The sequence below is a fragment of the Xylocopa sonorina genome, chromosome 8 (assembly GCF_050948175.1).
Source record: "Xylocopa sonorina isolate GNS202 chromosome 8, iyXylSono1_principal, whole genome shotgun sequence".
Taxonomy (NCBI): Eukaryota; Metazoa; Arthropoda; class Insecta; order Hymenoptera; family Apidae; genus Xylocopa; species Xylocopa sonorina.
In genome coordinates this window covers 10,750,936-10,775,775 of record NC_135200.1, presented here as the reverse complement: position 1 = coordinate 10,775,775, position 24,840 = coordinate 10,750,936, and the positions used below count along the sequence as shown (strand labels likewise).

The window sequence follows — 24,840 nt, the reverse complement described above, 5'->3', positions numbered from 1 at the left end:
AATCGGCGTCGAGAACAACAGAATGACGTAAAGGAGCGGTGGTGATTGTAACGGTAGCGCGACCGTGTCGTGGAACAGACGGATCCCTCTCCTTTTCCTGTCAGAGTCTGGTTAGACGAGCGCCCGTCTATTTTTCCGCGTTGCTTTCCTCGAGTATGTAAACATCGCCTCGCGACAGAAGCCTTGCTTCTCTTATCAAAACTACTCTCGAAGGTGAAAAAATATCGTGGGTACGCGTACGCTCGTCGATTAACAGAAAAATTCACACACTCCGAGATACTGATACTTATCTTTCCCTAGCTCAATGCTGAATTGAAGCCTTGGCACAACTTCAATGCACCTTGCTTCGATACCAACCGTGTATTTTTTTCTTATTAGCGAGATTTTTTTCATTTCAAAGATAACACGTATGAATAAATACATACACGGAAGCCGCGAAACGGATATAGAAGAGACCAAGCGTATCTGATCGCAGGGGGATGCGCAGAGTCTGTTTTAAGCACGGTTACCTGTGCACTTTAGCCTCTCGCGATGCTCGTCTGTACCCTCGTAACAGTCGACATGGTTGTCGCATAGCTTGGATAACTCGAGAAGCTGCAAGACGTCCTTCGACGCGTTCATCTGACAACCGAAGTAGCCATCTTCGAGGTTCAGGAAGAACACTTCCCTCCTTAGTCCTCGGCCAATCCCTTTCAGTGATTCGACCTGCAAAGTTAATGTTGCGTTGCACAGATAATGTTAAATCAACAGAACAATACGAATCATTTCATGTTATAGCACTCACCGGACATAGGAATAAAAGTATCCACGGCACCAACGGCCAAAGATGTTTCATCTTGGCTGGAACAAACAAAAAACCCGATACACTAATTTCCTCCGGGCAATAATACTCCGCGCCGGAACTCGACCGTCATTGCCGCGTTCATTCGATGCTCAGCTACACCCGCGAGCTTTTTCGACCGATTTCCTGGATTACGCTCGTTCAATTACATCATCCACCGACATCGGTTCCGCTCGAGCGATCGCCCTTCGTCGACGACGACGCGCGCGATGAAGATTTTCGGGCTCACTCGTGCACGACCGCTGGGAAAAAAATCGAACGACGGAAGATGTCAACCTTTTTTTACGGCGAACCGACGAAAAATCCAGCCCCGAGGCGGGACAGGAAGAAACTACCCGGTCGTTTTTGCCCGTGACACGGGTGAACCGACGCAAGAACACCTGTTCGAGCCATGTGCCGACATTCGCGGGCCCCCTCACGAATAAACCCGAACCTGACTGTCTCAGCTTACGTTAGCCCTGGCCCTGAAAACCTAATTTCCTGGTTACACCATGTTTTGAAATTTAAGAAGCTTCTTCTGCCCGGTTTCTCGCGATACTATCGTGAAACATGACATAACGCAACGAGTAATGCGCGATTAGAGATGTTTTTGGAAAAGAAAATTAAAAGCTGTAGTATACTGGCCAATTACACGAGCATTAGATATTTAAATATAGTATAAAGATAATTAAATGATACCATCATTGGTCCATTTTATTTAAGTATCGAGAATCATTCCTAGATTTTAATACGCGGATGGTGTGCGAAGGAATCGTAAGAAAGATTGCCTAATAGCCTGTACTAATTTTTTCTAACATAATCGAGCAGCGCATCGAGAGCAGGGCAAGAGCAGGCAGAGCAGATAATGGTAGGTTAATTGGTTTTCTTCGTGACTGAAGATCGTCAGGTCTCGCTGCATGTATAATTATAGACACGCGAAGAGAACCGAACTCCTTGTAAATAGGTCCCTCGTCTTTAATTCCGATTGGCATCGAATTTAAACGTTAAACACCGCTACGAGGTTCACGTCTTCGTATCCAGAAAACGGCGCGATTGAAAGCCCTGCCTCGGAACGTAATTTTCATCGACGCGAGCGTCGTTGAATCATTCATAGGCGTCTCAGAAATTCTGAAAACGTTCGCGACGCTTGACGACCGTGGAACGGCGTCGAAGATTTCCTGGCCTGGCACGCCGGAAGCGGAGTTTTCAGGGGGCGCAGCGACGCACGCGATTCGCGGAAGCCGCCCTTTACGCGCGTCGCGGCCTTATGGTGAACGCCACGGTAGCGGACGCATTGCGCGCGAGCACGTAGCTCGAGCAATAAGTCGGAGCCGGCGATCAACCGCGCGGCGAAATGTTAACGACTATACGCGCGGGGAGGCGGATCCGAACGAACGTGGCAAAGGGGATGAAGGCTGGGAGAGGGACGATCGGGAACGCGCACGAGGGAACAGCTCGACGGAACGAGTCGACGGGCAAAAGGAGAGGGACAATTAGGGGGGCGGGCGGGAAGAGACGCGGAAAGGTGGTCGGGAAAAACGAACAGGAAGAGGGAGCCGGCGGAGAGGATGGCAGGAAAAAGGAGGAAGACCGCGAGGGAAACGGAGAGTCCGCGAAGGGACAAGAAACTAGTGAAAAGAGACAGAACGAAGCAGGTGGGAGAAGGAAAGAGCAGAGCTAGCAATGTAGGCATAGGCATTTGATTCTTCGTCCTCGGAATCGTCTTTTGTGCCATAAAGATTTATTCCCGATCTTGAGAGGGATCGGATGAAAAAGTGTCTTAAAAAGGAAACTACGTTTAAGACGAAGTTTATACGATTCACTTTGACGTGGTCGATGCGACCAAATCGAAGACAAAATAAACATCCGTTGGAACCAAAATAACCGTTCGATCAGATTGTATTTCACATTGTTCACCTTATTTCCAATTTCGTTGCATCGATAGCCAGGTAATTCCGCGAATATCGGAGAATCATACCCGTTTCCGGTAGCCGTTCATCTCCTTTTCAATTTCGTTCAGTCGATGAACTAAGCAATTCCGTCATTATCGAAGAGCGACGCCTATTTCCGGTTTCCTCCGCGGTTGGAATTTACGTCGATTATTTTTAAAACTGACGATACCAGCTAGGATCTCATCGTGCGGGTACTATCATTGACAAAGCGTTTCGCGCTCAGGAAGGCTTGCTCTCACGCCACGCATGGAAGTACCTGCACGATCGAGAATTTAGGATAACGCGTCGCGGTAGGTACTCTGGTGCATCTTGAACCCGTTACTAACGAGCTGGAGGTTCCAAGTGCGAGCAAGAGGGACGGAAGAGAGAAGGAACGACGCGGAGGAACGTAATAAAGGAGGGCGTGCGAGTGCGATGCACCTGTGGCCATCCTGCCTCTCCTGCACCGGGCGTCGGTGCCTTCTTGTACTCTTAACTCCTCGACAACGAATGGCTACAGCTGGCGAACCGCCGGCTAGACCAGTCAGCCCCTCCTGCTCAATTTTCGTCACGGAAATTGGCCACCCCTCGCACCAGCCACGAATTTCAAATGCGCCGATTACTGGGCCGCTTCCGTTATTCCGTGCGAGTACTACCACTCTCGCGGAAGTAGTTTGCAATTACTGTGACACCATTCACCTCGCAATTCGCCATTTGCATACTGTGGAATCCAATCCCTGTGGTATTATTCGCAGAGAGTTCATTGTAACTTAATCGAGTATGGTTTTTGTTGAAGCATCAAATACTGTACTGCAACTGGGGGTGTCCACGTAACAGTTTCTCGAAAGTTCCCAGACTCTACTTTCAAACTTTGACGGATGACATTTATTTCCCAATTGGAAGTCGAAGGCGGAGCGAGAAACTGAGGCCTCTTTAAGCTTTCATTCGAGCACAAAGAGACGATCCTTCTGTTTAAAAAAGAAAAATGCAAGCCGACGCGCAGAGGAATACTAAATGTAACACTCTCACCGGCGTTCACTTTATGCAAATAACGGCTCGCAATATTGTCGCGGCGCTCGGTAAGGGTATCGCCGTGAAATGTGTTACCGTGTCAATGATATCATCCGGTAGGCAGACAGAAGGAAACGATGACAAAACCTATCAATTAGTCGGCTACGCACACACGCCGGCCCGCGGTGAGACACGCGCGGCTGTGCACATATGTATCTCTCGTGCCAATAACGCAAAACTCCCACGCACAGGTGCGTTGCGACACCCGTTCACGAGAAAGAACGAGTTAACGCAAAATCCATCGGCGTCCTTTCCCCCGTGGCCTACTTCCAATCGCCCTTCGATCCATCTAAGGTATTAAATACAACGCGATCTTGTCGAGAGGACCTCGAGAGCTCGCGAATTCACGGCTCGCGATCTTTCCTAGCCTCAATTTCTCTCCATATTTATCGCGGAACCATTCGAACAGACGGCGATTTCGACACTCCAATCGTAGTACGTGTTCGTAGACTTTGATCGGCGACTTAATCGATAGATTTAATTATCACGCGCCCGTCAGACGCCCCCAAGGATAATAATTCTGCTTGTTTAATAAAGTTAGTATAATGTCGTGAATTTTTTCTCAATCGCCGTCGCCCACGTCTCGTTCTCTTTTCATGGAAGCTTGTTTCCTTGGCGCCGTGAAAGTGTTTAAGAGCGATGTGCCACATATTATTCAAACAGCTTACCTGTACTAGTTTTTTTTTTTACTCTTATGTTATGTCAGAGATCATGCCACTCGCGAACGGATCGGGATTAACACGTGGCAGAAAAAAAGTTTCTCCCTTTGAACGGATATCGCAAGTATCTGTTAAAGTATTCATGCTTGTTCGACATGAATCGCGGCTAATCGAAATGGTGTATTTATTCAGTCTATGTTTCTAATGATGGAGATTTCAATCTTGATACATGTTTCATACCTTATTATCCCTTTTGAGGACGGTAGTATCATCGTGAGATCAGCTTTTTGTGCTACATTACAGCGACCGAGATGATCTCGCAACGAGATCACTGTCCAGCCTCTGCATAGTGATGCGTTATACCGGTGCAAATTCCAAAAGAAATAACCTCTCGATTTCTTATTCCGTACATGTAACGCGAATGTTTTATTAAAATCCGAGCCGAGCAAGCAATCTGTGCGTGTGCTGCCAATAAATAACGCACCTACTTATAAAAAGTACAAGCTGAAATAAATTTCAATAAATTATTCCACCGTAACTTCAAAACTCCCCTCGTCCTTCCACGAGAAGCCACGTTCAATGCAACAGAGTCTATTCGACGACCGACTTTTTCTAGGTGGCATTACATTTAACAATAAGTTGTCGAAGAACGCCTCGAGGGGGGTACAGTTAGATGCTTAACGAGAGACGTCAAGCTTGAAACGCGGCCTTAATTATTTTACGCCGTTCGCGTTTTCGCTGCCTAAGCGATGAGCTACGCGCAAAACTGCACGAGGGAAAATGAATATTTATTAACCGTGTGCCATTTAACGGTAAAAGTGTCGCGCCGAGGGACTCTCTCTCGCCTTGGCCAGGCGTATCAGTTGCAAAACGGACACGATCCTTAGACGACGCGTCCGCTGGAGAACGGGAGAAATGCGAGCGAAATCGAAACCTTCGGTCGCCTCCTCGATGATACGAATCTCGAGAGCAACGATATGAAGTAACGGTCCCCGTCGAGCCTGGAATCCTAGTCGTCGAATCGAGAGTACCCTGTCCCGTGAAATGGTAAATCTTGCAAATCAGGAGAAACCTTTCCATCGACACGCGGAAGAAAGTTGCACGCCGTTTCATTTTTGCCCGTCGATCGGCTGGAATACGAATTTCCTGCGATTTCCTCGACTTGAACGCACCGCTCTGCGTAATAATCGCCTCGAAGCAATGACCCTGACTTCCCTCTACCTTTGAAACAATCGTCGGTGATAATTCGCGTAATTTGCCGTGCGCCTATCTTGTCGCGAATTACTTCCATTCCCCGTGGTACGTTACCAGCGGTACGCTAATTAATGCTGTTTCGTAACGACCCTCGAACAGGGAGGAAGCTTAGGTCAACATCCTGGCTTTGGGCGAACGCCTTGTGCCCGATGATCAATTACATACCGGCCATTAGCGCTTCCTCCTCGCGAACAAGCATCCCAATCGATTAGCGCTATTGAAATATCGTCGGATTGTATCTGAAAACCGGAGCTACGGCTTCATTAGCATTCCCTAATCAAGCTTCGCTACACGATCGTACAAAAACGTGTCCGACATTACTTTAGACGTTTCAAATAGGCAGACTGCTGAGCGAAAGCATGCGCTCATTTAATCACTTTTGGGAGGAAGTAATATCTCTATAGAATGGCGAATAAGAGCAGCTTTGTAACATCACTACTCTTTATTATCATAGTTACTTGTAACAGGATGCTGTGATGCAATAAAATTGATTGTTATTGTAAAAACCGGTATGCGATATACTCGGATTCAAGTCGTTCATTCTCTATGTTACTACTCGGACAAATTGATGACTAATAATGTTTCAATTTATCAGATGTATTGGCGAATCAGATGCATTAACGAGCCTCTCAATATATATTAATTAAACTCGCGATTCACGGATATATAGAAAGGTGACGAATATCGAGGTGATTCACCAATTTATCATTCAATTTACGGATTTCAATAAGATTCACAGCGCTATTACTCACTTGGCACGAGCGAGGGCAAAGTGTTCGCGCGTTTACCCACGGCGACGTACTACCCGTAGCGTACATCGATTAAATCGCCCGCCGCGTCGTTTGCCGTATTCGGCAGTAACGGCGCGTTTAAACGCCGTTTTGCAAACGAAACGGACGTCGATCAAGATTGCTATTTTAAGAGGAGGAGAAGGAAGAAGCAGCCCCTCGCGACGCGCGTGCGAGCCGAGTCGAGCCAGCATCGGTTGCAGCGCGTTAAGAAATTCCCATTCCGGACACGATCCGTGCGTCCATCGTGCCCGCCTGTGGCAACATCCGGCGTGAATCAACACGGCGTAAGAGCGATTCGGGCCTAAAACTTACGCCCACTGCGGCGAGCGAGCCGCGAGAGAGCGGCCGAACCAGCCGAGACAGAATTATTCCGTTGCGAAGTGAAAGTTCCTCGGTGTTGCTGCCAGTGTACGTACAAACGAAACGAGTGTAACGCGTGGGCCCCCGCGTCGCCCATGCTTGCCCGCCGAATTAATTCCGGCTTGTTTTTGTCCACCTCCGGTGCGGGGCCCGCGAGGAAGATCCCACCGCGCTGTCCGCGTCTTCGATCGCTTCATTATTGCTGCTAATTAACCTGACACTTCTTATGATTCTTTCGCAACGCGGCGTACACTTGGAGATCTCGTTGGAAATCACCATGAAAATACGATTACGATAAGAAGTTCATTAAAGGTTTCAATCGAAGCGATCGTTTTAAAGAGTGCATTATCATACATCATGCCCAGCCACGTTTAGCTTTTTTTTCGAGGAATGAAATGAGACATCGTTCATTTGGAACGTACATGCCGTATCTGCTTTTTGTTTCTGTATCCTGCTTCTATATCCTACATACCTCCTTGGCTGTTTCTTCACGCTGCACATACGTCTGCCGTGCGTAATATGTCGTAACTAATAGTTTCCTTTATTACCTGTTTCCGAATTCATTATTATCCGTCTAGGATTGTACCATTAAGCCCGTATTTCTCGCAAATATTAAAAAACCGGGCATAAAATATATATCTGTTATTAACGATCGATATCTCAAGTCGATCCTCGGATACGTTAACGCCGCAGATGAACGGGCGATAACAGCAGATCTCGGGTGTAATATCAGATTCTATTTCTGAAAGTCCTGTTATACTTGCCGCAATTTACTACGTTCCTGTCGTCGATTTTTAAACAACCGCCCTTCATTTACGAGCCTTTCAGCCGCTAAATTTACCCGGTGACTGTATTTTGCGCAGCTCTCGCTGAAAATTGCACGTTGCACAAAGGAAACGACCGATCAATCATACCGTTTTTTTTTCTCGTCTTTTTTTTCTCTCGTTTCGTCTACACCGCCGAGAGCCGCTGCGGAACACCGCTCATTCGTATGCGAACGGAGGACTCAGGAAGTGGCAGCGGCAACGAACGATTCCGTCCAGCAGCCGGGGGACGAAGCGAGCGGAGGAAACGCCGGAACGCGTGCCCGTTTTCGCCATCCGCGAAAGCTCGCCAGCGGAACGTGGAAAGCGGCCGCGAACTGAAACTCGCGCGACCATTGTCTAACCGGAGCTTGCGTCATCGCTCGAATGCTAATTGAACGTTTATCTCACTGTTGTTTCCAGCGAGTTAATCCGCCACGGGCAACCTTGAACGCGGAGGACGCCCGCCGTCCGGTGTTTTCTCACCCAAAACGCGCAAGAACCGCGCAATTACACGCGTCTACCGGCTGTCTTTAAATCGCGATCTAATGGAATCGTGTGTACTCCACGCGTCTTTTTCCACGGATTTCTAACGCTCGAAACGCGCACCGATCGAAGCCAAGGAACGGAGTTACCAAGAAATCATTCGAGACGCAATGACCGTTGAAACTAGTGGCACGTATTTGCGTTTCTTTCTTTCTTCTAGTAAAGAATTAGTCAAGCAAGAACTGCGTTTTATTTCTAAAGTATCAAGTATCTGGGATCATGTGGAATTGTATTGAAGTGATCGAACATTTATAGCCTGAAAGTGGAACGAATGTTCCATCAATTTTTTGAAAATAATTCAATTACATTTCACATTCAGTATCCGAATTACTCAATCATACAACTGACGCATGGAAATCGAAGTGTCGTAATTACATTTGAAATAATTTTCATCATTTCCCCTAATGCGTGAACCGTACCTTCCTCCGGGTAATATAATACTAACTTACCCACGTCGTTTTGTACATGCCTAGACATTGAATTACGCGAAACAATCTTGATCCTTTATTTTTTAGCTGAATAATTGGAAACCACGCGCAAGCGTACGGCGGTTATTGCGTGCCATTCGAAATGAAATGGTAATCAACGCGCCACAGTTCGGTGGAGAACGATAAAATGGCGTTAAGGCCTGGCAGAGAGGCGTCGAGCGGCAAATCGTATGCTTTCTTTCGATACCGTTACGTTTTCTGCGGATTTCGTGCCGCGGATCCGCTGAAAGAGACGCGAAGGCGTCGTAAAGTCCGATGTCTAACAGTAAAGGTCCGTCGTAACGCGGGCATCTTTCAGTCTTGGCGAACGGTTCCGCGCGCAACTCCCGCGCGTCCGAGTATCCCGCGGCGCGATCGAAATTCTCCCAGGTGCGTTCAACCTGCGCCAAACAATTACGCGGGAACCCGCAAAGCTCGTTGTCCGAGGGGTCCGCCTTCTCTACGAATCGATCGCTACGATTGCGTCACGAAGGCAGCGAGAGAAAAAAAAAGGGAAAGAACAGAAGTGAACGAGAGGATAACGCAACGCGTCACGTTCGCGTCGAGCGGGTTACCATCTTTGGAAGAGGCAAGGCGATGACGCGTGATGAATTAGTGTGCGTCGATTAAAAGGAACGCGGGTGAACGCGACGCGTAGGTTGTGAGGAAAGCGAGGGAAACCCAGACGGTATGCCCGTCGCGCGAAGACGCGCGCGTATGGGAGCCAAGGTTCGCCTCTTTGGCCTCGATTCCTCTTCGGAATCGTCTCGAGTAAATGGTAGCTGGTCGAGATCAGAAATCGTCTCGTTCGAATCGAATCAGTGGGAAATTATTGCTAACCCCTTTCGATAGATGTAATTTTCAATCTTTATACGTACAAATATATAATTAAGAATGAAGATTCTTTTAATTTGCATATGTGAAGAGTTAAAATTTCAATTCTAATAAAATATAGATGTGACACGTGTTTAAAGTAATATCCCAAGCGATTCGTTTTTAAATGAATGCTGTTTAGTAGAGCATATCGGTATGGAAATACTCTGTTGCGAGATTTCCTACCGAGATCATCATTTCTGAACCTGTAATTTGGTGCGAATAAGTGATCTTGTGGTGCAACCACTGAACTCCAAATAGCTGAAGCATCCTTGAAGAATCGGGCGCTTGTGTTTTTATTGCATAATGATCTGGTAGTAGCGGAGGATTCTACGGGATAACACCGTTGCAGTCTCTGTTTCATTTAAATAGAATGTTAATTCATGAAAATAGAAGAGCTTCACACTCTGATTCCTCTTAGACCAGCTAGATGCGTATCGAACCGCTAGTAATGGCGAGAAGTAGCAATTTTCTAACTTACTCTGCTGATTCGTTCATCGTACACACCTTACGCGATTCGTAACACGGTGGGAATAATAACGCGCGCAAGCGAAGCTATTTCGAACGCTCGTCCCCAACCGCAACCGCATCGAGAATCCAGAGGGACTGGACGGCACCCATCGGGGTCGTAATCCTCGAACTTATCAACCATGAAAGCTGTTTAACGACACTTAGCCGAAAGGAACGCTAATTACCAACGTGGCGTAAAACGCCACTTATGAACATTGTAAGCAATCTTAAGCTTCATCGTGATAGAAGTCCTCGTCCACGATGGAGACATCGCAGCTGACAGTCGAGTTATACAGTAAAAAAAAACCACCCTTCCCTCTCTCCCTCTCTAATCCCTCGCTTATTTTAATCAGCGCGTTACTCGAAACGATCGACGATAATCGTACGCCATCGCCGTATTAGAAGAACACGACCCTCTCGCGTGAGCCTCGCGATTTTTTCCCACGCGCGAGTATCGCGGTAACGGTAAGTCGTTCTGGTTGTTCGACCCGTGAGAATCCGCCGGGTAAAAACTGATAAACATGTAGGTTCGATGGTCGATTAATCTCCATGGAAGATGATTCGAGCGCTTCTCCGACACGCGTTAACGAGAACGAGGATACCATAGCACCCCGGTAACAGAAGCCTCGTTTAGCCTTCGTTTCACTTGGCCAATAATTTCCACGCGACGCAATAACTTAACGGATGCTTTCCCTAAATATGGGAAGACTGGCGACACGATTGTAATCGAGCGTAGCCGCGCTACTCACTTACTAGGCGCGAGCTGTCTGTTGCAAGCATTGAACTCTCCGTGGCCGCGTCCACTTAAGGCGCACGTTACGCGAACGCGTCACCGGTTATTCGCATAACACACGCGGCGCGTTTCATTGCCGCGTAATTCGATAGTGGTGTCTGCTCGCGACACGGTGGAATAAAATCCTCTCCGCTGCTTTTACTGGCTGTTACACAGGATGCTCGACACGGGAGGAATCTTAAGAAGTATTCTTCGAACGCGAAATAGAACGAAAATCGAGAATCGCGTTTAAGGATTTTCGTCACGCGTTCCATCACCTTTACGGCACATTTAGTGCACCTGTACTTGACGAATTTCTAAAATCGTTTCCTCGAAAGCGAATTCCCGAACGCAATCCTGTTACTTTTTTTGTTCTCGTATCATTTCCATTCCTCGCTCGTCGCTCCTCGATTTCACTCGTACTTTTTCGATGAACGAAGAAGAGAGTCGTTCAACGAAGGGCAAATATCGACCAGCGATTATCGTTCTAGGAATAGCTTTCGTCTGCGTGGCTCGTAAACGGTTCCTGGTAGAAAAAAAAGGCGAACAGCGTGGCGAGAATGAATCGCGAATCGGAATTTACTCGCGAGGGGTACGCGCGAGCAACGACGGAGACGAAACGCGAAGCGGTGGATAATAACTCGCATCGTAGCACGATGGACCACTTAAGGCGCGGGACTCGCGCAGAAAACGGCGGCGTTATTATCGGTTTGGACGTACCGCGTACGCACGCCTGGATGACTACTGCAAAACGGTAAAATTACAGCAATTTTCCTGATCGCCGTCTAACACGTGTTGCCGATTGTTAAACCGGACAAATTGATCGTTGCGAAAATTCACCGTTCTAACGTTTCTCGCGCCGCTGGCTATTTTTTTCGTAGTAAAATCGCGCCTCGTCGAAACGGGAAATGGATTACCGGATAAACGGCAATTATCCACTGGCTATCTTCGATCGGTTCCCTTCCACCTGTATTCTGGGAGAACGAGCTTTTAGCATTCAATCGGGGTACATTTTTCAATGAATGTATCAGCTCGTAACGCGTGAAACGTTTGCTCGAACGTTCGCTGGTTCTAGTGCATTGTGCATTGTTTGCCCACGGTAGATTTTGCAAAAAATTTCAACACCACTTCACCCTCTTCTGTTTCACAGTTCTTGGTTCTCCGAGTTGAAATTAAATTGGAAAAAGCCTGCAGCAATCTCTACGAACATAACCTTTCTCAATTCCAAGTCAGGAATCAATAGAAAATATCCTTTAATAACAGTTTCAGATACTTTACAATGCGTCTACCTGGCCTTGGTCGCACCTTCGACTCGTTTCAAGCAACCGGTACGAAACGGCGTTTGCGACAATAGCAATTTATTAGGGAAATCGAACGCAAAACCGGAATCGAAACGCAATGTCGTAGAAAATCTTCTTCTGTTTACGTCTTGCGCGCAATTTTAAATTCCCGTTATTCGGATTCCATCCGGATGACGGAAAAATGATGCCGTCGAGGGAGCCGCAAGGTCAACCGAGAAATCAATACGAGGCAGGGATTTCCTGAAGTGGCGCGCGGGAGAGCACGACGAAAGGAAACATCGCGTAATGACTCTCATTATCGGAGTCACCGCGTGCGCGATCAATGAAAATAATAAAATCATCCTGGCTGGATGATCGTGCGCGCGCGTACGTACGCGTACATCGGTGCGCTTCGCGTAACGGAATCGCGAAAGAGGCACGAAAAGTAATTTGCACCGTGACCCGCTGACATCGCCATCTCGAAGCACAAATAATTGCATCGTAACCGTTAAGGGGTGGAAGGTCGATTCGACATAGTTCGCGATCGCGAACGGCACGTAGATGACGTGCGTGAATTAATATCAGCGAGTATCGCGGCTGATCTGACTGGCCGGACAGCTCTACGCGTCGACTTTCGTCGACGATATTCATCAGCCGCTGTTTATCTCAAACAAATCAGTCGCTATAATAATAAATGGACATTCTCAGAGACCGAGAAGCTTTAATACCTACCGTGGCGATAAACGAGCCTCTCATTAATATCTTTGGGACCGAGACGACCCTAAAACTTTACGTTTCGAACGGGTAACAGCTTCTACGATGTACGAGCTTTAATCTTTCACAGTTAATTTCTTGTCCACGACGTTGAGCGATGATCCTGATGCGCGATGACTGATTATTAGAGACCGCTATAGAGTTATCTTTAGCCGTGCGCCTATTATTCAATTTGATTTTTTCTGCGCGAATGCACAGTCCTCCCAACTATGCATAATTTTTGTCCTTCGATTTATTCTCAGCCGAGTCACGCGCAAGTTCATTAAGGCTAGACTCCGCGAGAGCAATTAATGCTCGACCGTGCTCATGCCCCATTAGTTTTCATGCCAATACTCCTGCGTGCCAACAAATTTTTTTCTCCCTGGCCACCGTCAAAGAGGGACTCTATTTACCGTACGGGAAACCTAGTACCCGTTTATGCACGTACGTACCTCCGCGTTTACACCGTCAACATAATTTACGTAACACGTCCGTCCGCTCCCCCGGGCTGTCCTTTACGTAATCCATCGTAATTTTATCACTGAACCGTCGCGACGTCATCGTCCGAACGGTACAGATCGATCCGCGATTTGCATAGACCGGTAATACCTAATCGCTCGCGTAATCCCGTCCTTCGGGCGGCGCTCGTCGATTTCCATCCGCAGGGAGAGGGAAGGCCTACGCGAAACCTTAGACCCCGTCTTATTTGCAAGTCCGACAGGACGAGGCCACGGATAACAGGTTGTCCGCGAATTCGCAAACAGACCGGACACGGTTTTACAGTTAAGCAAACATCCACAAGCTAGAAATTAGTCGCGCGCCGGGTAGGTGCCCGGTCTGCAGAAACCTATTATTTGTATGCAAATCAGCCGCATATATTTAAAACCGCGCTGGCATCATCGGGGGTTTCGTTTTAACGCAGTGCAAACGTAATTAAAGAACCGTATTCCCCATCCTAATATATGTTCATCCATCACGTTCATCTTGTTCGTCTTGCGCGGAGCACCGATAGCTATACGAAATACCAAATTTCTTAATTAACCAGTTCTACGAATATCAAGCAAGTAGCTTCCGCAAGTTATTTCCGATCGATTGGTTCGATCTCTAAGTGAACCGATAAATCGGGAGCTCTTATCTGGTCCATTCGTACGCGAGGACCTATAAATACATTTACGGTTTTCGAGAAGAGCAGCTGCAAGAGGAAAGATCGAGTCGGAATGATCCTGCTGGAAAGAGGCGATTGCAGTAATCCAGATCGACGGGTTGCTTCGCGACGTACGAAAGAAATGCGGCAAAACTAGTTTCCAGGCCCACTGAGAAAAGCAAAAGTGACACTTCGAGGCGTGCGTTCCGCGTAATCGTTACCGGGGAACCATTGGGATCCGTGACCGCGCGATTCACACCGGCTTTTCGAGTGGGCAGGAACGAGGAAGGGACGCTCGACCAGTCGATATGATTAAATTTACCCGGGCTATTAACTTGGCCTTATGTATCGTTCCTTTTACAGGTGTTCCGCGATTACGAGCCCACTTTGCTCGAAGGTATATATTGTATGACCCGATGATATCTCCCTCCTGCGAAACGAATGACCGTGACATCCTGACCCGCGGGGTTGCTCGTTGTCAGCGGGGATCGATTACCGTCGGTGGCAAGAAAAAAAAAATTTCGCGAGCCAGCGAAAATCGATCGTTAAATATTATCCGACGTTGTTGCTTCCCTTTCTGGGGAAATAATGACGGACCGGTAAAAGGCCGAATGAACTGGATATTACGATAATTTACTAAAATTGGTATACGAGTACGGAACACAAGGGGGAGTGAAACTCGAAAACAGAGACGAAGTCGTTCGTGTGTGTCACGCATACTTCGACAGTTTTCTGCGCGAGTAGCGTTTTTGAAGCAATGCAACAAAGTTTGTTAAATAATAGAAGCGCCGAGGATAATCAATCCTATCGTGATCCTCGAAATTTATTCGATTTCAATATACATTAAGAGATGACATCCGAGACCATAGAATGGATGTGTACTTGTTCACCGTTCTTTTCATCTCTTCAAGCATGCAAGTTAACGGTGCCATTTTCCCTTGTTAGGTCGATGGAACACATCGAAAGTCAACTCGAGGCCTCTTCCGTTCCATATTTCTTCCTCTGGAGCGTACGCGCGTACGTGGCCCGAAGAAAAAGCCCCCTAGAGCGAAAGCAGCGAGTCGAGGGAAACGTCTGGCGACGTAACCAGCCGCGATACGAAAGCGATTCCCGGAGACAAAGGAAAACGTGTAGCTACACGCCCGGTTAAAAGGAGCGACCTCCTTGAGAACGGTCCTTGACTCGTAGAGACGGACAAGATAAGAAGAAGAAGAAGAAGGAGAAGCGGCGCGAGTAGTTGTAGAAGTAGTAGTAGTAGAAGAAGAAAACGACGAAGAAGAAGAAGAAGTAGAGGTAGGTAGAGGACGAACGAAAGGGGGAGGAAGAAGAAGAAGAAGAAGAAGAAGAGATTCAAGTGGAAGAGAGAAGGGGGATCCGCAGGCGAGTAATGCCACCTACACGCGGTGGCCGCGAAAGGTCGAAGAATATTCTGCTTCCGAGGAGCGTGGTACACGGACCAGCAGAATGCGCGGCTTGCATCGAGGGCAGGGGAAAGAAAAAGAAAGGTAAAGAGGTAAAGAGCGAGCAAGGAAAGGAGCGAGAGAGAGAGAGGAAAAGCGGCGAGGAAAATTTATCCAGCTGAAGAGGTATATACGAGTTGTTTCTCTTCATCTTCCACGGCTTTCTTTGCTAATATGACTAATTAAGCGGTTGAGGGAATTATCTGTATTTCTGCATAACTGTCGGTACTTCGCGTTTCCTTTAATTTACCGTAGATATTTATCGGAATACTCCATGGTTCTCTTGAAATTTAAGAATCCTACGCCCCCTAATTTTGTGCAAAGCCTGATCAACTTTAGATGTTCCCAATTTTGGAGAATTATATTGTACATTTTATCGTGGAATTATGGTGGCCTAGAATTTCGTGCAAACTTTGGCTAACCTCAGAGTCCTTTGAGCTTAATTCGGAATTCGAAACACGAGCCGATACCGGTGTCTGCGGCGAAAAAGATGAACGTCGTACCGAAAAGGATCCTAATCTTCCCTCCTCCATTCGCGAGCTCGCCCGAAGGGGCCATTTATAAATTTCTCACAAGAGTATCCGCGAGTGGTCCGGCGTAGAAGACGCCATAAATTACAAGGTGAATCCTTTGAAAATTAACGATTCGATCCGGTGTATGCGGTCTAATGTACACGGACGTTCCTCGCCATCTCTACACCTTCCCCTTGCGTTACGGAATGATACCTGCGGGCGTATTATGCAGAAGGTCGCGACGCGTACTCACTTCGTGGCCAGTAAAATCCTCGAAAGAAGGAACGTAAACGGGACAGGAGGGGACGAGTAGAAATCAGGACGCGACCAACTCTTGTCTTGTATAACTTATTATATACGAATTCGCATACCAACACGCGAGCTTGCGCTCCGTTCAGCCACTTGGTGTAACAGATACACGACACTCTCCAGTCCTTTCTCTCTCGTAGACGAGTTTAGAGGAAGAAAAAGGGAGAAGGAACGAGTGGCGTCTCAGAAACGGAGGATGCCTATAATCGGCAATGGACGGGACCGCGCCTCGCCACTTTCGCGTTGCTTGACGTGGATACCGGTCTAACCAATCGGGCGGTTAATCATCGTTTCACTACGGCGTTCTATCGTTCGCACGCATGCTCGTGTATTTATTATACGGTAGCCGGCCAGTGATTTCGTGTGGGCCCAGGTACCGGCCCCTAAACGGCCGTAATTTAATTAACCTAATGGCCGTCTTTGAACCAATAAATACTTCCAACGGAACATAAACATTCGGCTCGTCGGTTCTCGATAACTTTCTTTTAAACTGCCCGGAAGTAACGACGGATGATATAAATCATCGTCGTTGTTAGACGCGAGGGGGATGAGTATTCCGGTTATTAATTGCGACAGCTTTACCGTAATGCAATGAAGAAGAAAAGTGAAATAAATGGCCCCGCGTTCGAGAAAATTCTAAGAAGGATGGAATCTTACTGTTGCGCAAGAAAGATCGACTTTACTTCCAGAAGCTGGGCGCAGACGATCGTAGCGATCGGCGATCTCGGGCGTGCCCTCGCATTCGTAATAGAGAAGCGCGGCGAAGATGCAATTGGGCCGAGGAAACCGCCGCGGGGCCGCATAATTGAATGAACTCCAAGTTAAATATTACTTGCGAAACTCATAAATATGGAGAGATTATAGAGGAGCCCCCGTGCACCGCCGGTTTTCATGACTTTTCATCTTCGAAGGCACGCTGGCAAAAAAGCCACCTCCCGTTTTAGTTACGCATCGCTAGCGTTCGAGCTTCGCCGCGTTACAGCCAGCGAGAAGCTTCATTTTTTTCTGGTACCACTGGCGCGACTACGAGACCGTACGAATCAATTTCATTTTCCGTGCCAATTGCAAAAAAAGAAACCGTGGAAACTTTAATATCCCCGCTATGGACTTAACCGATTCTTAGCGAAAACGACGAATAAATGACGATGGTTTACGATTTTGCACGGTAATGCCTTCAAAACGATTACAGTTGAACGCGTGTCCATTATAATAAAAATCAGATCTGCGTCAGACAGTTGAAACTCGGTAATGCCTATCAATTAAATGTCTAAGTCTTGAATCAAACCGCGATGTTGTTCCAAGACCCTGAAATTCAGACGATCGTCAAAGGATTAACCCCGGTACAGAATGTGTGCAGCTACTGTAAAGAAATAGTCGCGGGAACCAAGTGAACTGCTGCTGTTTTCGTGGTCGCCGAGGCTTAGATTTCTTGTTACGCAGTCGCGCAACGGCGAACGAAAAGAAGAAAGACATTAGGCTAAAACGATTCCGGGTACAATAACGACGCGCTGTCGTGCGACAGAAAATTACCAGCTGAAGCAAGACCGAGTACCAATGAAGACGGCTTAATTGCACTTCCTTAATTATCGAGAAATTTTCACATGAACGTATTACAACACGAACGTGGAACATCTAGATTTCCCTATAGCCTGCGCACTTCCTATCCTCCCGTCTGTTGTTTCCAACGAGAATCCTAAACGTGAGAACCGAACGCACTGTCCTCGATTGCCTCTGCTAACGACGCTAAATAAATCGGGACTGATCGTTCATCAGCTTCGTTTAATGCTCGTTTCGTCGTTCCATCCGGTTGTTCGAGGCCGATGTTTCGACTCGCGGCGTGTCCCAGACGAATTTGCTCGCGACGAAAACGATGCTATCTCGCCGCGAAGCGAATATTCCCAAGCCAGTGTGCAGACAGACGAATAATTAAACGCTGCCAAGGATGACTCCCCAGCGTGGAGCTTATTATTTCCAGCAGAGACACAGGGCGGATACGGCACAGGCATAGCTGCGTCCGAAGCGCGGCGTTTCGCGTGCGATACACATTCTCGATTGCGCAACTGTGGCTACCTGTCAACGCGGAGTTCAAACGAGGTCACAGTCGATGGACGAAGAATACCGCGTATTTTTCTCCATTTTCCTGTCGCACGCGGTAACCTGAACGTGAATCCGAATAATTTTCGGTTGCGATTAACTCTTGCGCGAACGTAATTTCGAAAGAAAGTCCGCGTCTGCAAGTTTCACTGACCTTTTCAGTTCAATTCCGGTTAGATGAGAGAGTTTCGCGGATAAATACGGCGAACCGCATCGCTCGGCACATTTCATTCACGTGTTTCGCAGCACGTATCCGCGGACTCGAGATGCTCGAGTTGATCATTCTTCCACCCGTCTCAGGAACGAGATCACGCGCAAGACGCGCGCTATTCCAAGGATTCATTTAACCATTCCCATCGTTTCGAACAATACGAGCTTGTAATTTCAAGTGAGAGAATCTCCGAGTTCCGACGATTCTTTTAACGAGTCCTATCGAGTGTAAGAATCTTAGAAATGGAAACGTTGAACGCCACCCGGCTCGCTCTTCCTACGGTCCGCAATCTCCGCGGATCAACGACGTTTAATTAAACTTGTTCGTCAAAGATCTCGAGCGATGCAGTCGCTCGTAATCGGGACCGCCGTTGTGCACCTTGAAAGCAACATCTGGAGCGAATTAATAGCTCGATCAAACAATGTAAATGGCACATCCTCGCCTATTTGTACGTTCTTATTTAGAGCACCCGTCGTTAACGTCGCGAGGATTGGGTAACGCGATCAACCTACGTCTGTACCTACGCATTTGGGTCGATTTCCATGGTTTCGACCGGGGAAATGACGGACCCGTGCACCGTGACCTCGACAATGCCTTTCGCCGTCGATCGGACGTGGCGCGCCACTTCGATCGGTGACATAAGAAAACGGTCGGCGTTGGAAAGTGTAATTGCGTAAATGTGTGAGTGTCTGTAACGAGCATGACTTTTAACGTGCACTCTCTGTCGGTTGGCCCTTATCCATATGTTCTTTCGTGGGAAAAATGTGCTTCGTTAGGGCTACACGATTCACTTGGATCGACAAAGCGAGCACTGTAAATTATTTGCCTAAATATTTATAAACCAAGGCGAATTTATACAGGGTTCAGTCTTCTTATAAATAGCGTGGTTGATTCGATGGAATTGAAAAGAAAGGGAACAATGTTCGATTAAATGGCAATTTGCACTGTGCAATTTACTTTCGGTTTTGTTGGATGAACTGCGTTCTTCAATCAACCTGTACCGTGTAACTTCTACCTCTACACTGTTTAATTTGCTTTCAATCTTGTTGAATCACCCGCGTTGCAGCAACAGCAATGTGAACCATGTAATATCGTCTTAACTGTGCAACGCTTGTTGGATGGGATCGCTTACCGAAACTCTGCCATCGCTGTAGAAAGGTAACCGAGCAGTCGGAGCGCGACTCGCTCATCGACGTTCCTGAAGAGGCACTCGGAGCGAAAGTACGCTATTGATTTCTGTTCAAAATTGAAAGCAGAGAAAGCCGTGTTAATTCAGTTTCCGTGTTCACTTTCATTTTCAATTTCCACTTGTCAAAGCTAACAAATATATTATATTGACCTCGATCAATATGCGACCACCAACCATAATCAAACAACTAACAAACAGGATAAACGACACTGTCGCTTTTTATCGACACAGTTGTCTCTAAGATACTTGATAAAAACTGGTCATAACCCTTCTAACCGCAGTGAATTTTTCTTTCCCTCATTCTCTTACGGAAATCCATCCAGGTGGAACAGAAATAATTGTGATAGCATTCGAAACAAACAGGAAATTCAAACGAATATCGCGTCGTAACGCACAGAGTTTCACGATAACGGATTCTAATCACGTAATATCTGCGCACAGGCTCGATAAGAGTAAAGAACCGCGTAAATCATCCCGCGAGTCGAACTCTCACTTTCGAAAATTCTATCCGACTCGCTTCTTTTCATTTTCCTCTTTTCTTTTCGCCTCTTTCTCTCTTCTTCTTCTTAACCAAGATAATATGATGAACGAGCAAAACGTTGCTAACGCCTGCACGGTCACGGTTTTAATGGCCGCGATACGACTCGCGGAGCGCTAAAATACCGGTATCTCCACGGCGGGTATAGCTTCATTGTGCGTCTCCCTTTTCGAATGCTGATCGAGCCAGGAACGGTCCCAGGAATTCCAGGAAAAGCGAACACGGGGTGTAATCGATTTTAAGCGGTGCCGCGGAGCGTGTTGGAAGAGGCACGGGCCAGGAGCAAACGATCGCGTAATGTATTCGGAATGCATTTGCAAGATAATGGCGCCTCCTCCTGCCAGCAGCGTTCTCAGACGTCGGGGGTCGGTAGGCGTCGTTCGTGAAAATGGGCTCCCGCGTTCTGGACGTGTCTATAAAGCGACGCGGGAACGGTGGATTCCACGGAATTTCGCGGGCGAACAGCTTGGCCAATCGCCGGCACAGCGGTTCGCCCCGCGACAGAATTCAAACTCGCGCATCATCGCGCCTCTATTTGTACGGAGTGACGCTTCAGGTAACGCTTAAATTAACAATTTTCCGAGGCGACGCGGGGAAAGTTGTTTCGACCGTTTTTGCGCGTCGTGTCCGACGAAAGAAAAAGTGATACGAGTTTATTTTTGTTTCCACGTAGCGGAATGAAGTCGCTTGATTCTCTCTGGTATTTTATTTGGCCGAGCTATGCAAATATGTGTCACATCGTGTAACTAAATATATCTACTGTTTCCGAGGCTGCATCATTTCTAATCCTGTCGATGGTGTTTTATAGAAAACGGGGTGACGATATTAGATATCGTATCCTAGTCAGATTTAGGGAGTGGTACCACGTTTCACGACCTACGATTATCGCCGCACGAAGGATCACTGATTTTCCCTATTCCACTGTTTCTTCTACAATAACTCATAAAAGGTACGTCTATTTTTAAACATCTCGTACGGCTCCTAAAGAAGCGCTTCTAGAATCTGCAAGTCCGCGCTACTTGACGAACAAGAATAAAAACCCACCGAGCAAGAGCTACCGAGGTATCTCCTTTTGTCTTACTATCTACCAAATTGGAATCACGGTGACGCTACCTTAACGCTTAACAGTACTTAGCCTCCGATGATTTAACGATCTCGATCCCCTTAATCATGCGTATTTTTACATTCCCATTAGGACTTACGCAATGTCGCAGGCAGGTAATCACTTGGTTGGTAAAAATAGGTAGTTGCGTTACATCCAGAGGCGATGACGCCGCGTCCGAGGTCCACGAGGAACGCCACCAAAGGATCCGCACTTCGTCCGTCACTGTCCCGCCGTGTCCGTTTTTTTCCCCCCTTCTCTGTCTCTTTTTTTCTTTCCCTTACTTTTTTCTCCCTTTATTTCTTTCCTCGCGACGCATCTTTCGAAACTGCTCACTCACTCACATCTTCCCGCCGCACTCGCGACCCGTTTTCGCCGCTTAATCATCGTCATCCTAGGATCCTTTTTGCACATCTCGTCGGTTTCGAAGTCCTCCGTGAAAGCACTCGCGCCGCAGAACCGGATCCGAGCCGGCGAACTTCTCTGCCGCTTATATATACTTGTCACAGAAAGTGTCCGCTCGAATTCACTGCACCTCGGATATCACGCACGCTCGAGCGTACTCGAAGCCGCCGCGGATCGATCGATCGTCGATCCCGATACCTCCAAGATACACGTCTCGTACGCCACTCCGGTAAAACTCCCTTCATCCGAACTGATATTCTCACTGCTGTCGGGACCTTTTTATTCGAGTACGAACCACTTATGTAGCAACCGTGTATCTTCGCCCAGCATCCCTAGCGTCGACGCGAAAGATGCACGCGAATGCGTACGAGCAGTTTATGCGAAACGATCTGTTCTTATTACACGAGCGAGCGACTAGCGAAAAGGAGAATTAATGGACTCCTATTGTTCGAACGATTCAGTTATCTAGTTAGACCGTAAACCGTCTTATCCAACGACAAGTTCGAACAAATGGAGTCCTACTCCATACGAAACGTCCCCCCGATAATTTCGAGCCTCCCTACGGATATTTGGAATGTAAACAGTTTCTATCCCCTGTTTACCTTCTCCGTTGCGCAAACGTGGAGCGTCCTGGGTATTTGCATGCGAGTGACTTAAAAGGAGGCACCTAAATCGACATTGAATTCATCCACGTCGCCGGATACTTTATTTAGCCATTCGCCCGGCCCCTCGAGAAATACCGGCGGGATTCAAGGTTAACAGTCGGACGCTTTCAGCGGTTTAGATAATAGCAACCACGGGACGATTCGACTCGGACGAATTCAATTCCCAAGTCGATCCGGCCTACCGTCGGCTCGATCCTTTCGGCGAAGGGGAACCGGGCGGGCCGTGAGCGCGGGCATCGCGCCCACATAATTGGAGAACGGGGGCCAGAATTTGCGACGACCGCAAAAGTTCGGGGGCCCTCTTTTTCCGACCGCGTTCCGCCGACTTTTACCCGCGCGCACTTTCTAAAGCCGTTACAACGCGGGCCACTGACGAAACCGGAAGCGGTCGCTGGTACGTACGAAACAGTATCGCGAAGACGCGATCGGCGAACGCGCGGCCGCGATCGATCGATGAAAGTGCAACGAACGAGGCCCGAAAACGTGGCCGGCGAACGAAAACTACGCGGTCCGTTTCAGCGAACGGAGGAAAAACAGTAACCGTGTTCGCGTTACGCCCAGGTAGCCGCATAATTTCTGATCGAGCGGCGCGAGGTGTACGCGCGCCACATCCTTGACACCATCTGCCTAAAGGATGTGCTAAAGGTCGAAACTATCGTCAGTTCCAGCGCACGTAACGACCGCGCCACGGTGTGTCCGATAGAACGGACAGAAGCGTTTCCACCGACCAACTTTATCGGTGTATTTGATCTTTATATTAATATAATAATACGCGCGCGCATAACAGCGAGCGAAAACGAAAAGTGATCGTCCAGATGATTTCACCGGGCAAACGTATCCAGTTCTCGGTCGAAGGAACGCGAGATGAAAGTGATGCAGCGTCGGCAAGAGCGCTAGTACTTTGCGGAAGATGCAGCACGCTTTCGACGTCCTCGTCAAGGACTCGCGATTATTTTAAGGGCAAATAAAGAAAGCAGTAACAGCACGGGGAAAGGTAAGCGAGAAATGGTGTTCGTGAAGTGATATCGTAATTGAAACGATCGGCGAAGTGCTTCGAGGGGGAAAGGACGTCCATTTTGGAGAACCGCAAGGTCCTTCTACTGCGATCGCACCAATTATCTCGCGTTTCGGGGTATCCTTGAACGATACACGACTTTCGAGCAATCCGAACTGTCCGGATAGACACTCGCGAATATTCGATCGCGATCAGTCGCGGTGACCTTGACTCTAGAAGAGGCCAAAGCCGTCTAGCGTCGTGTCCAATGACCGCATCTATTTGCGCTGTTTTATTTAGCTGGTCCCTACTTTATCAACTAACATTAGTTTCTTCCGTTAGCTTCGCGGTAAGTTCGCATGATCCTGCGAGAAGGATACCGCGAAAGGGCTCGGCGAGAGAAAAGGAGAAACCATCGGCCGGATATCGATAATGTCCTGGTTGCCTGTCTGCGTTCACCGGATCGAGAAAGAGAAGGAAAACAAGAGAACGATCGCGATCCGTGAGTGTAGTAGCTGGCTAATGGTGGAGGGGAAACAAGAACGACCAGGTAATCCAGGTGGAATCGTTAAAATCGAGCAACGGCATCGTGGGCAGCCAGGCTGAGGCCTCGAATCCTCGAAGCAGACGGTGTACCGCCCGGTGGACCACCGTGTGTCCAGCAACTTACCCGTCCCCATGGCTGACAGCAGCCTCCTTCAGCCACGATTCCTCCGTCTATCCGTAGTCCAATGTTGCTCGGTTTCACTGGTCGATTCACACGATACGAAATAAAAAAAAAAATAAAATAAAAAAATAAATAAATAAATAGATTCGACCACCTGTCGGTGATATAGTTCGTGAAATGGACGAACTCTTCGTCCAGCCGGGAGACCGCGGACGAACTGGTGGCTGGTGAAGACTTTTGGTGAGCCTTCGACGTGAGACAACGACGACGTCATCGCCGGCCTGGTGTCTCATTGGCCGACGGTCCTTCTCTTTGCTCGGCTGGCCTCTCTCTTTTCACGAGCCTCCCTACTCTCCTTTTCCTTCTACGAACACGTCTCGCGCCTCTCTCGCACCTCCTTCATCCTCCTTCTTTTACCCTTTCCCTCGCCCCTCCCCCTGTCCTCACCTCCACGTTATTCCGTTCCTTTCCGTCTTTCACCTGGGTACCACCGATCGCTCTTACCTGCTCCGGCTCCGCACTCCCACCGCGGCTCCAGAGCTACGTAGACGCTCCACGTAGAGTCGGTCGACGCGCGAACTCTAAGAGAGCTCAACGCCTGGAACCAATCTCCCTCGCGCTCGACTCACCGTGCGCGAAAGTCTCCGTAAGGCACGTATA

General features: G+C 48.0%; 1 protein-coding gene across 1 annotated transcript in view; it reads right to left on the bottom strand.

Annotated features, from left to right (window-relative positions):
- Positions 1 to 24,384, bottom strand: part of Dpy (fibrillin-like protein dumpy) — a 106,713-nt gene extending 82,329 nt beyond the window's left edge. Inside the window, 3 exon segments of the mRNA XM_076899974.1 lie at positions 510 to 705; positions 785 to 840; positions 24,184 to 24,384. Coding sequence (XP_076756089.1) covers positions 510 to 705; positions 785 to 840; positions 24,184 to 24,193 — 262 coding nt within the window. The 5' untranslated portion in view covers positions 24,194 to 24,384.
- Between the last annotated feature and the right edge of the window lie 456 nt (positions 24,385 to 24,840).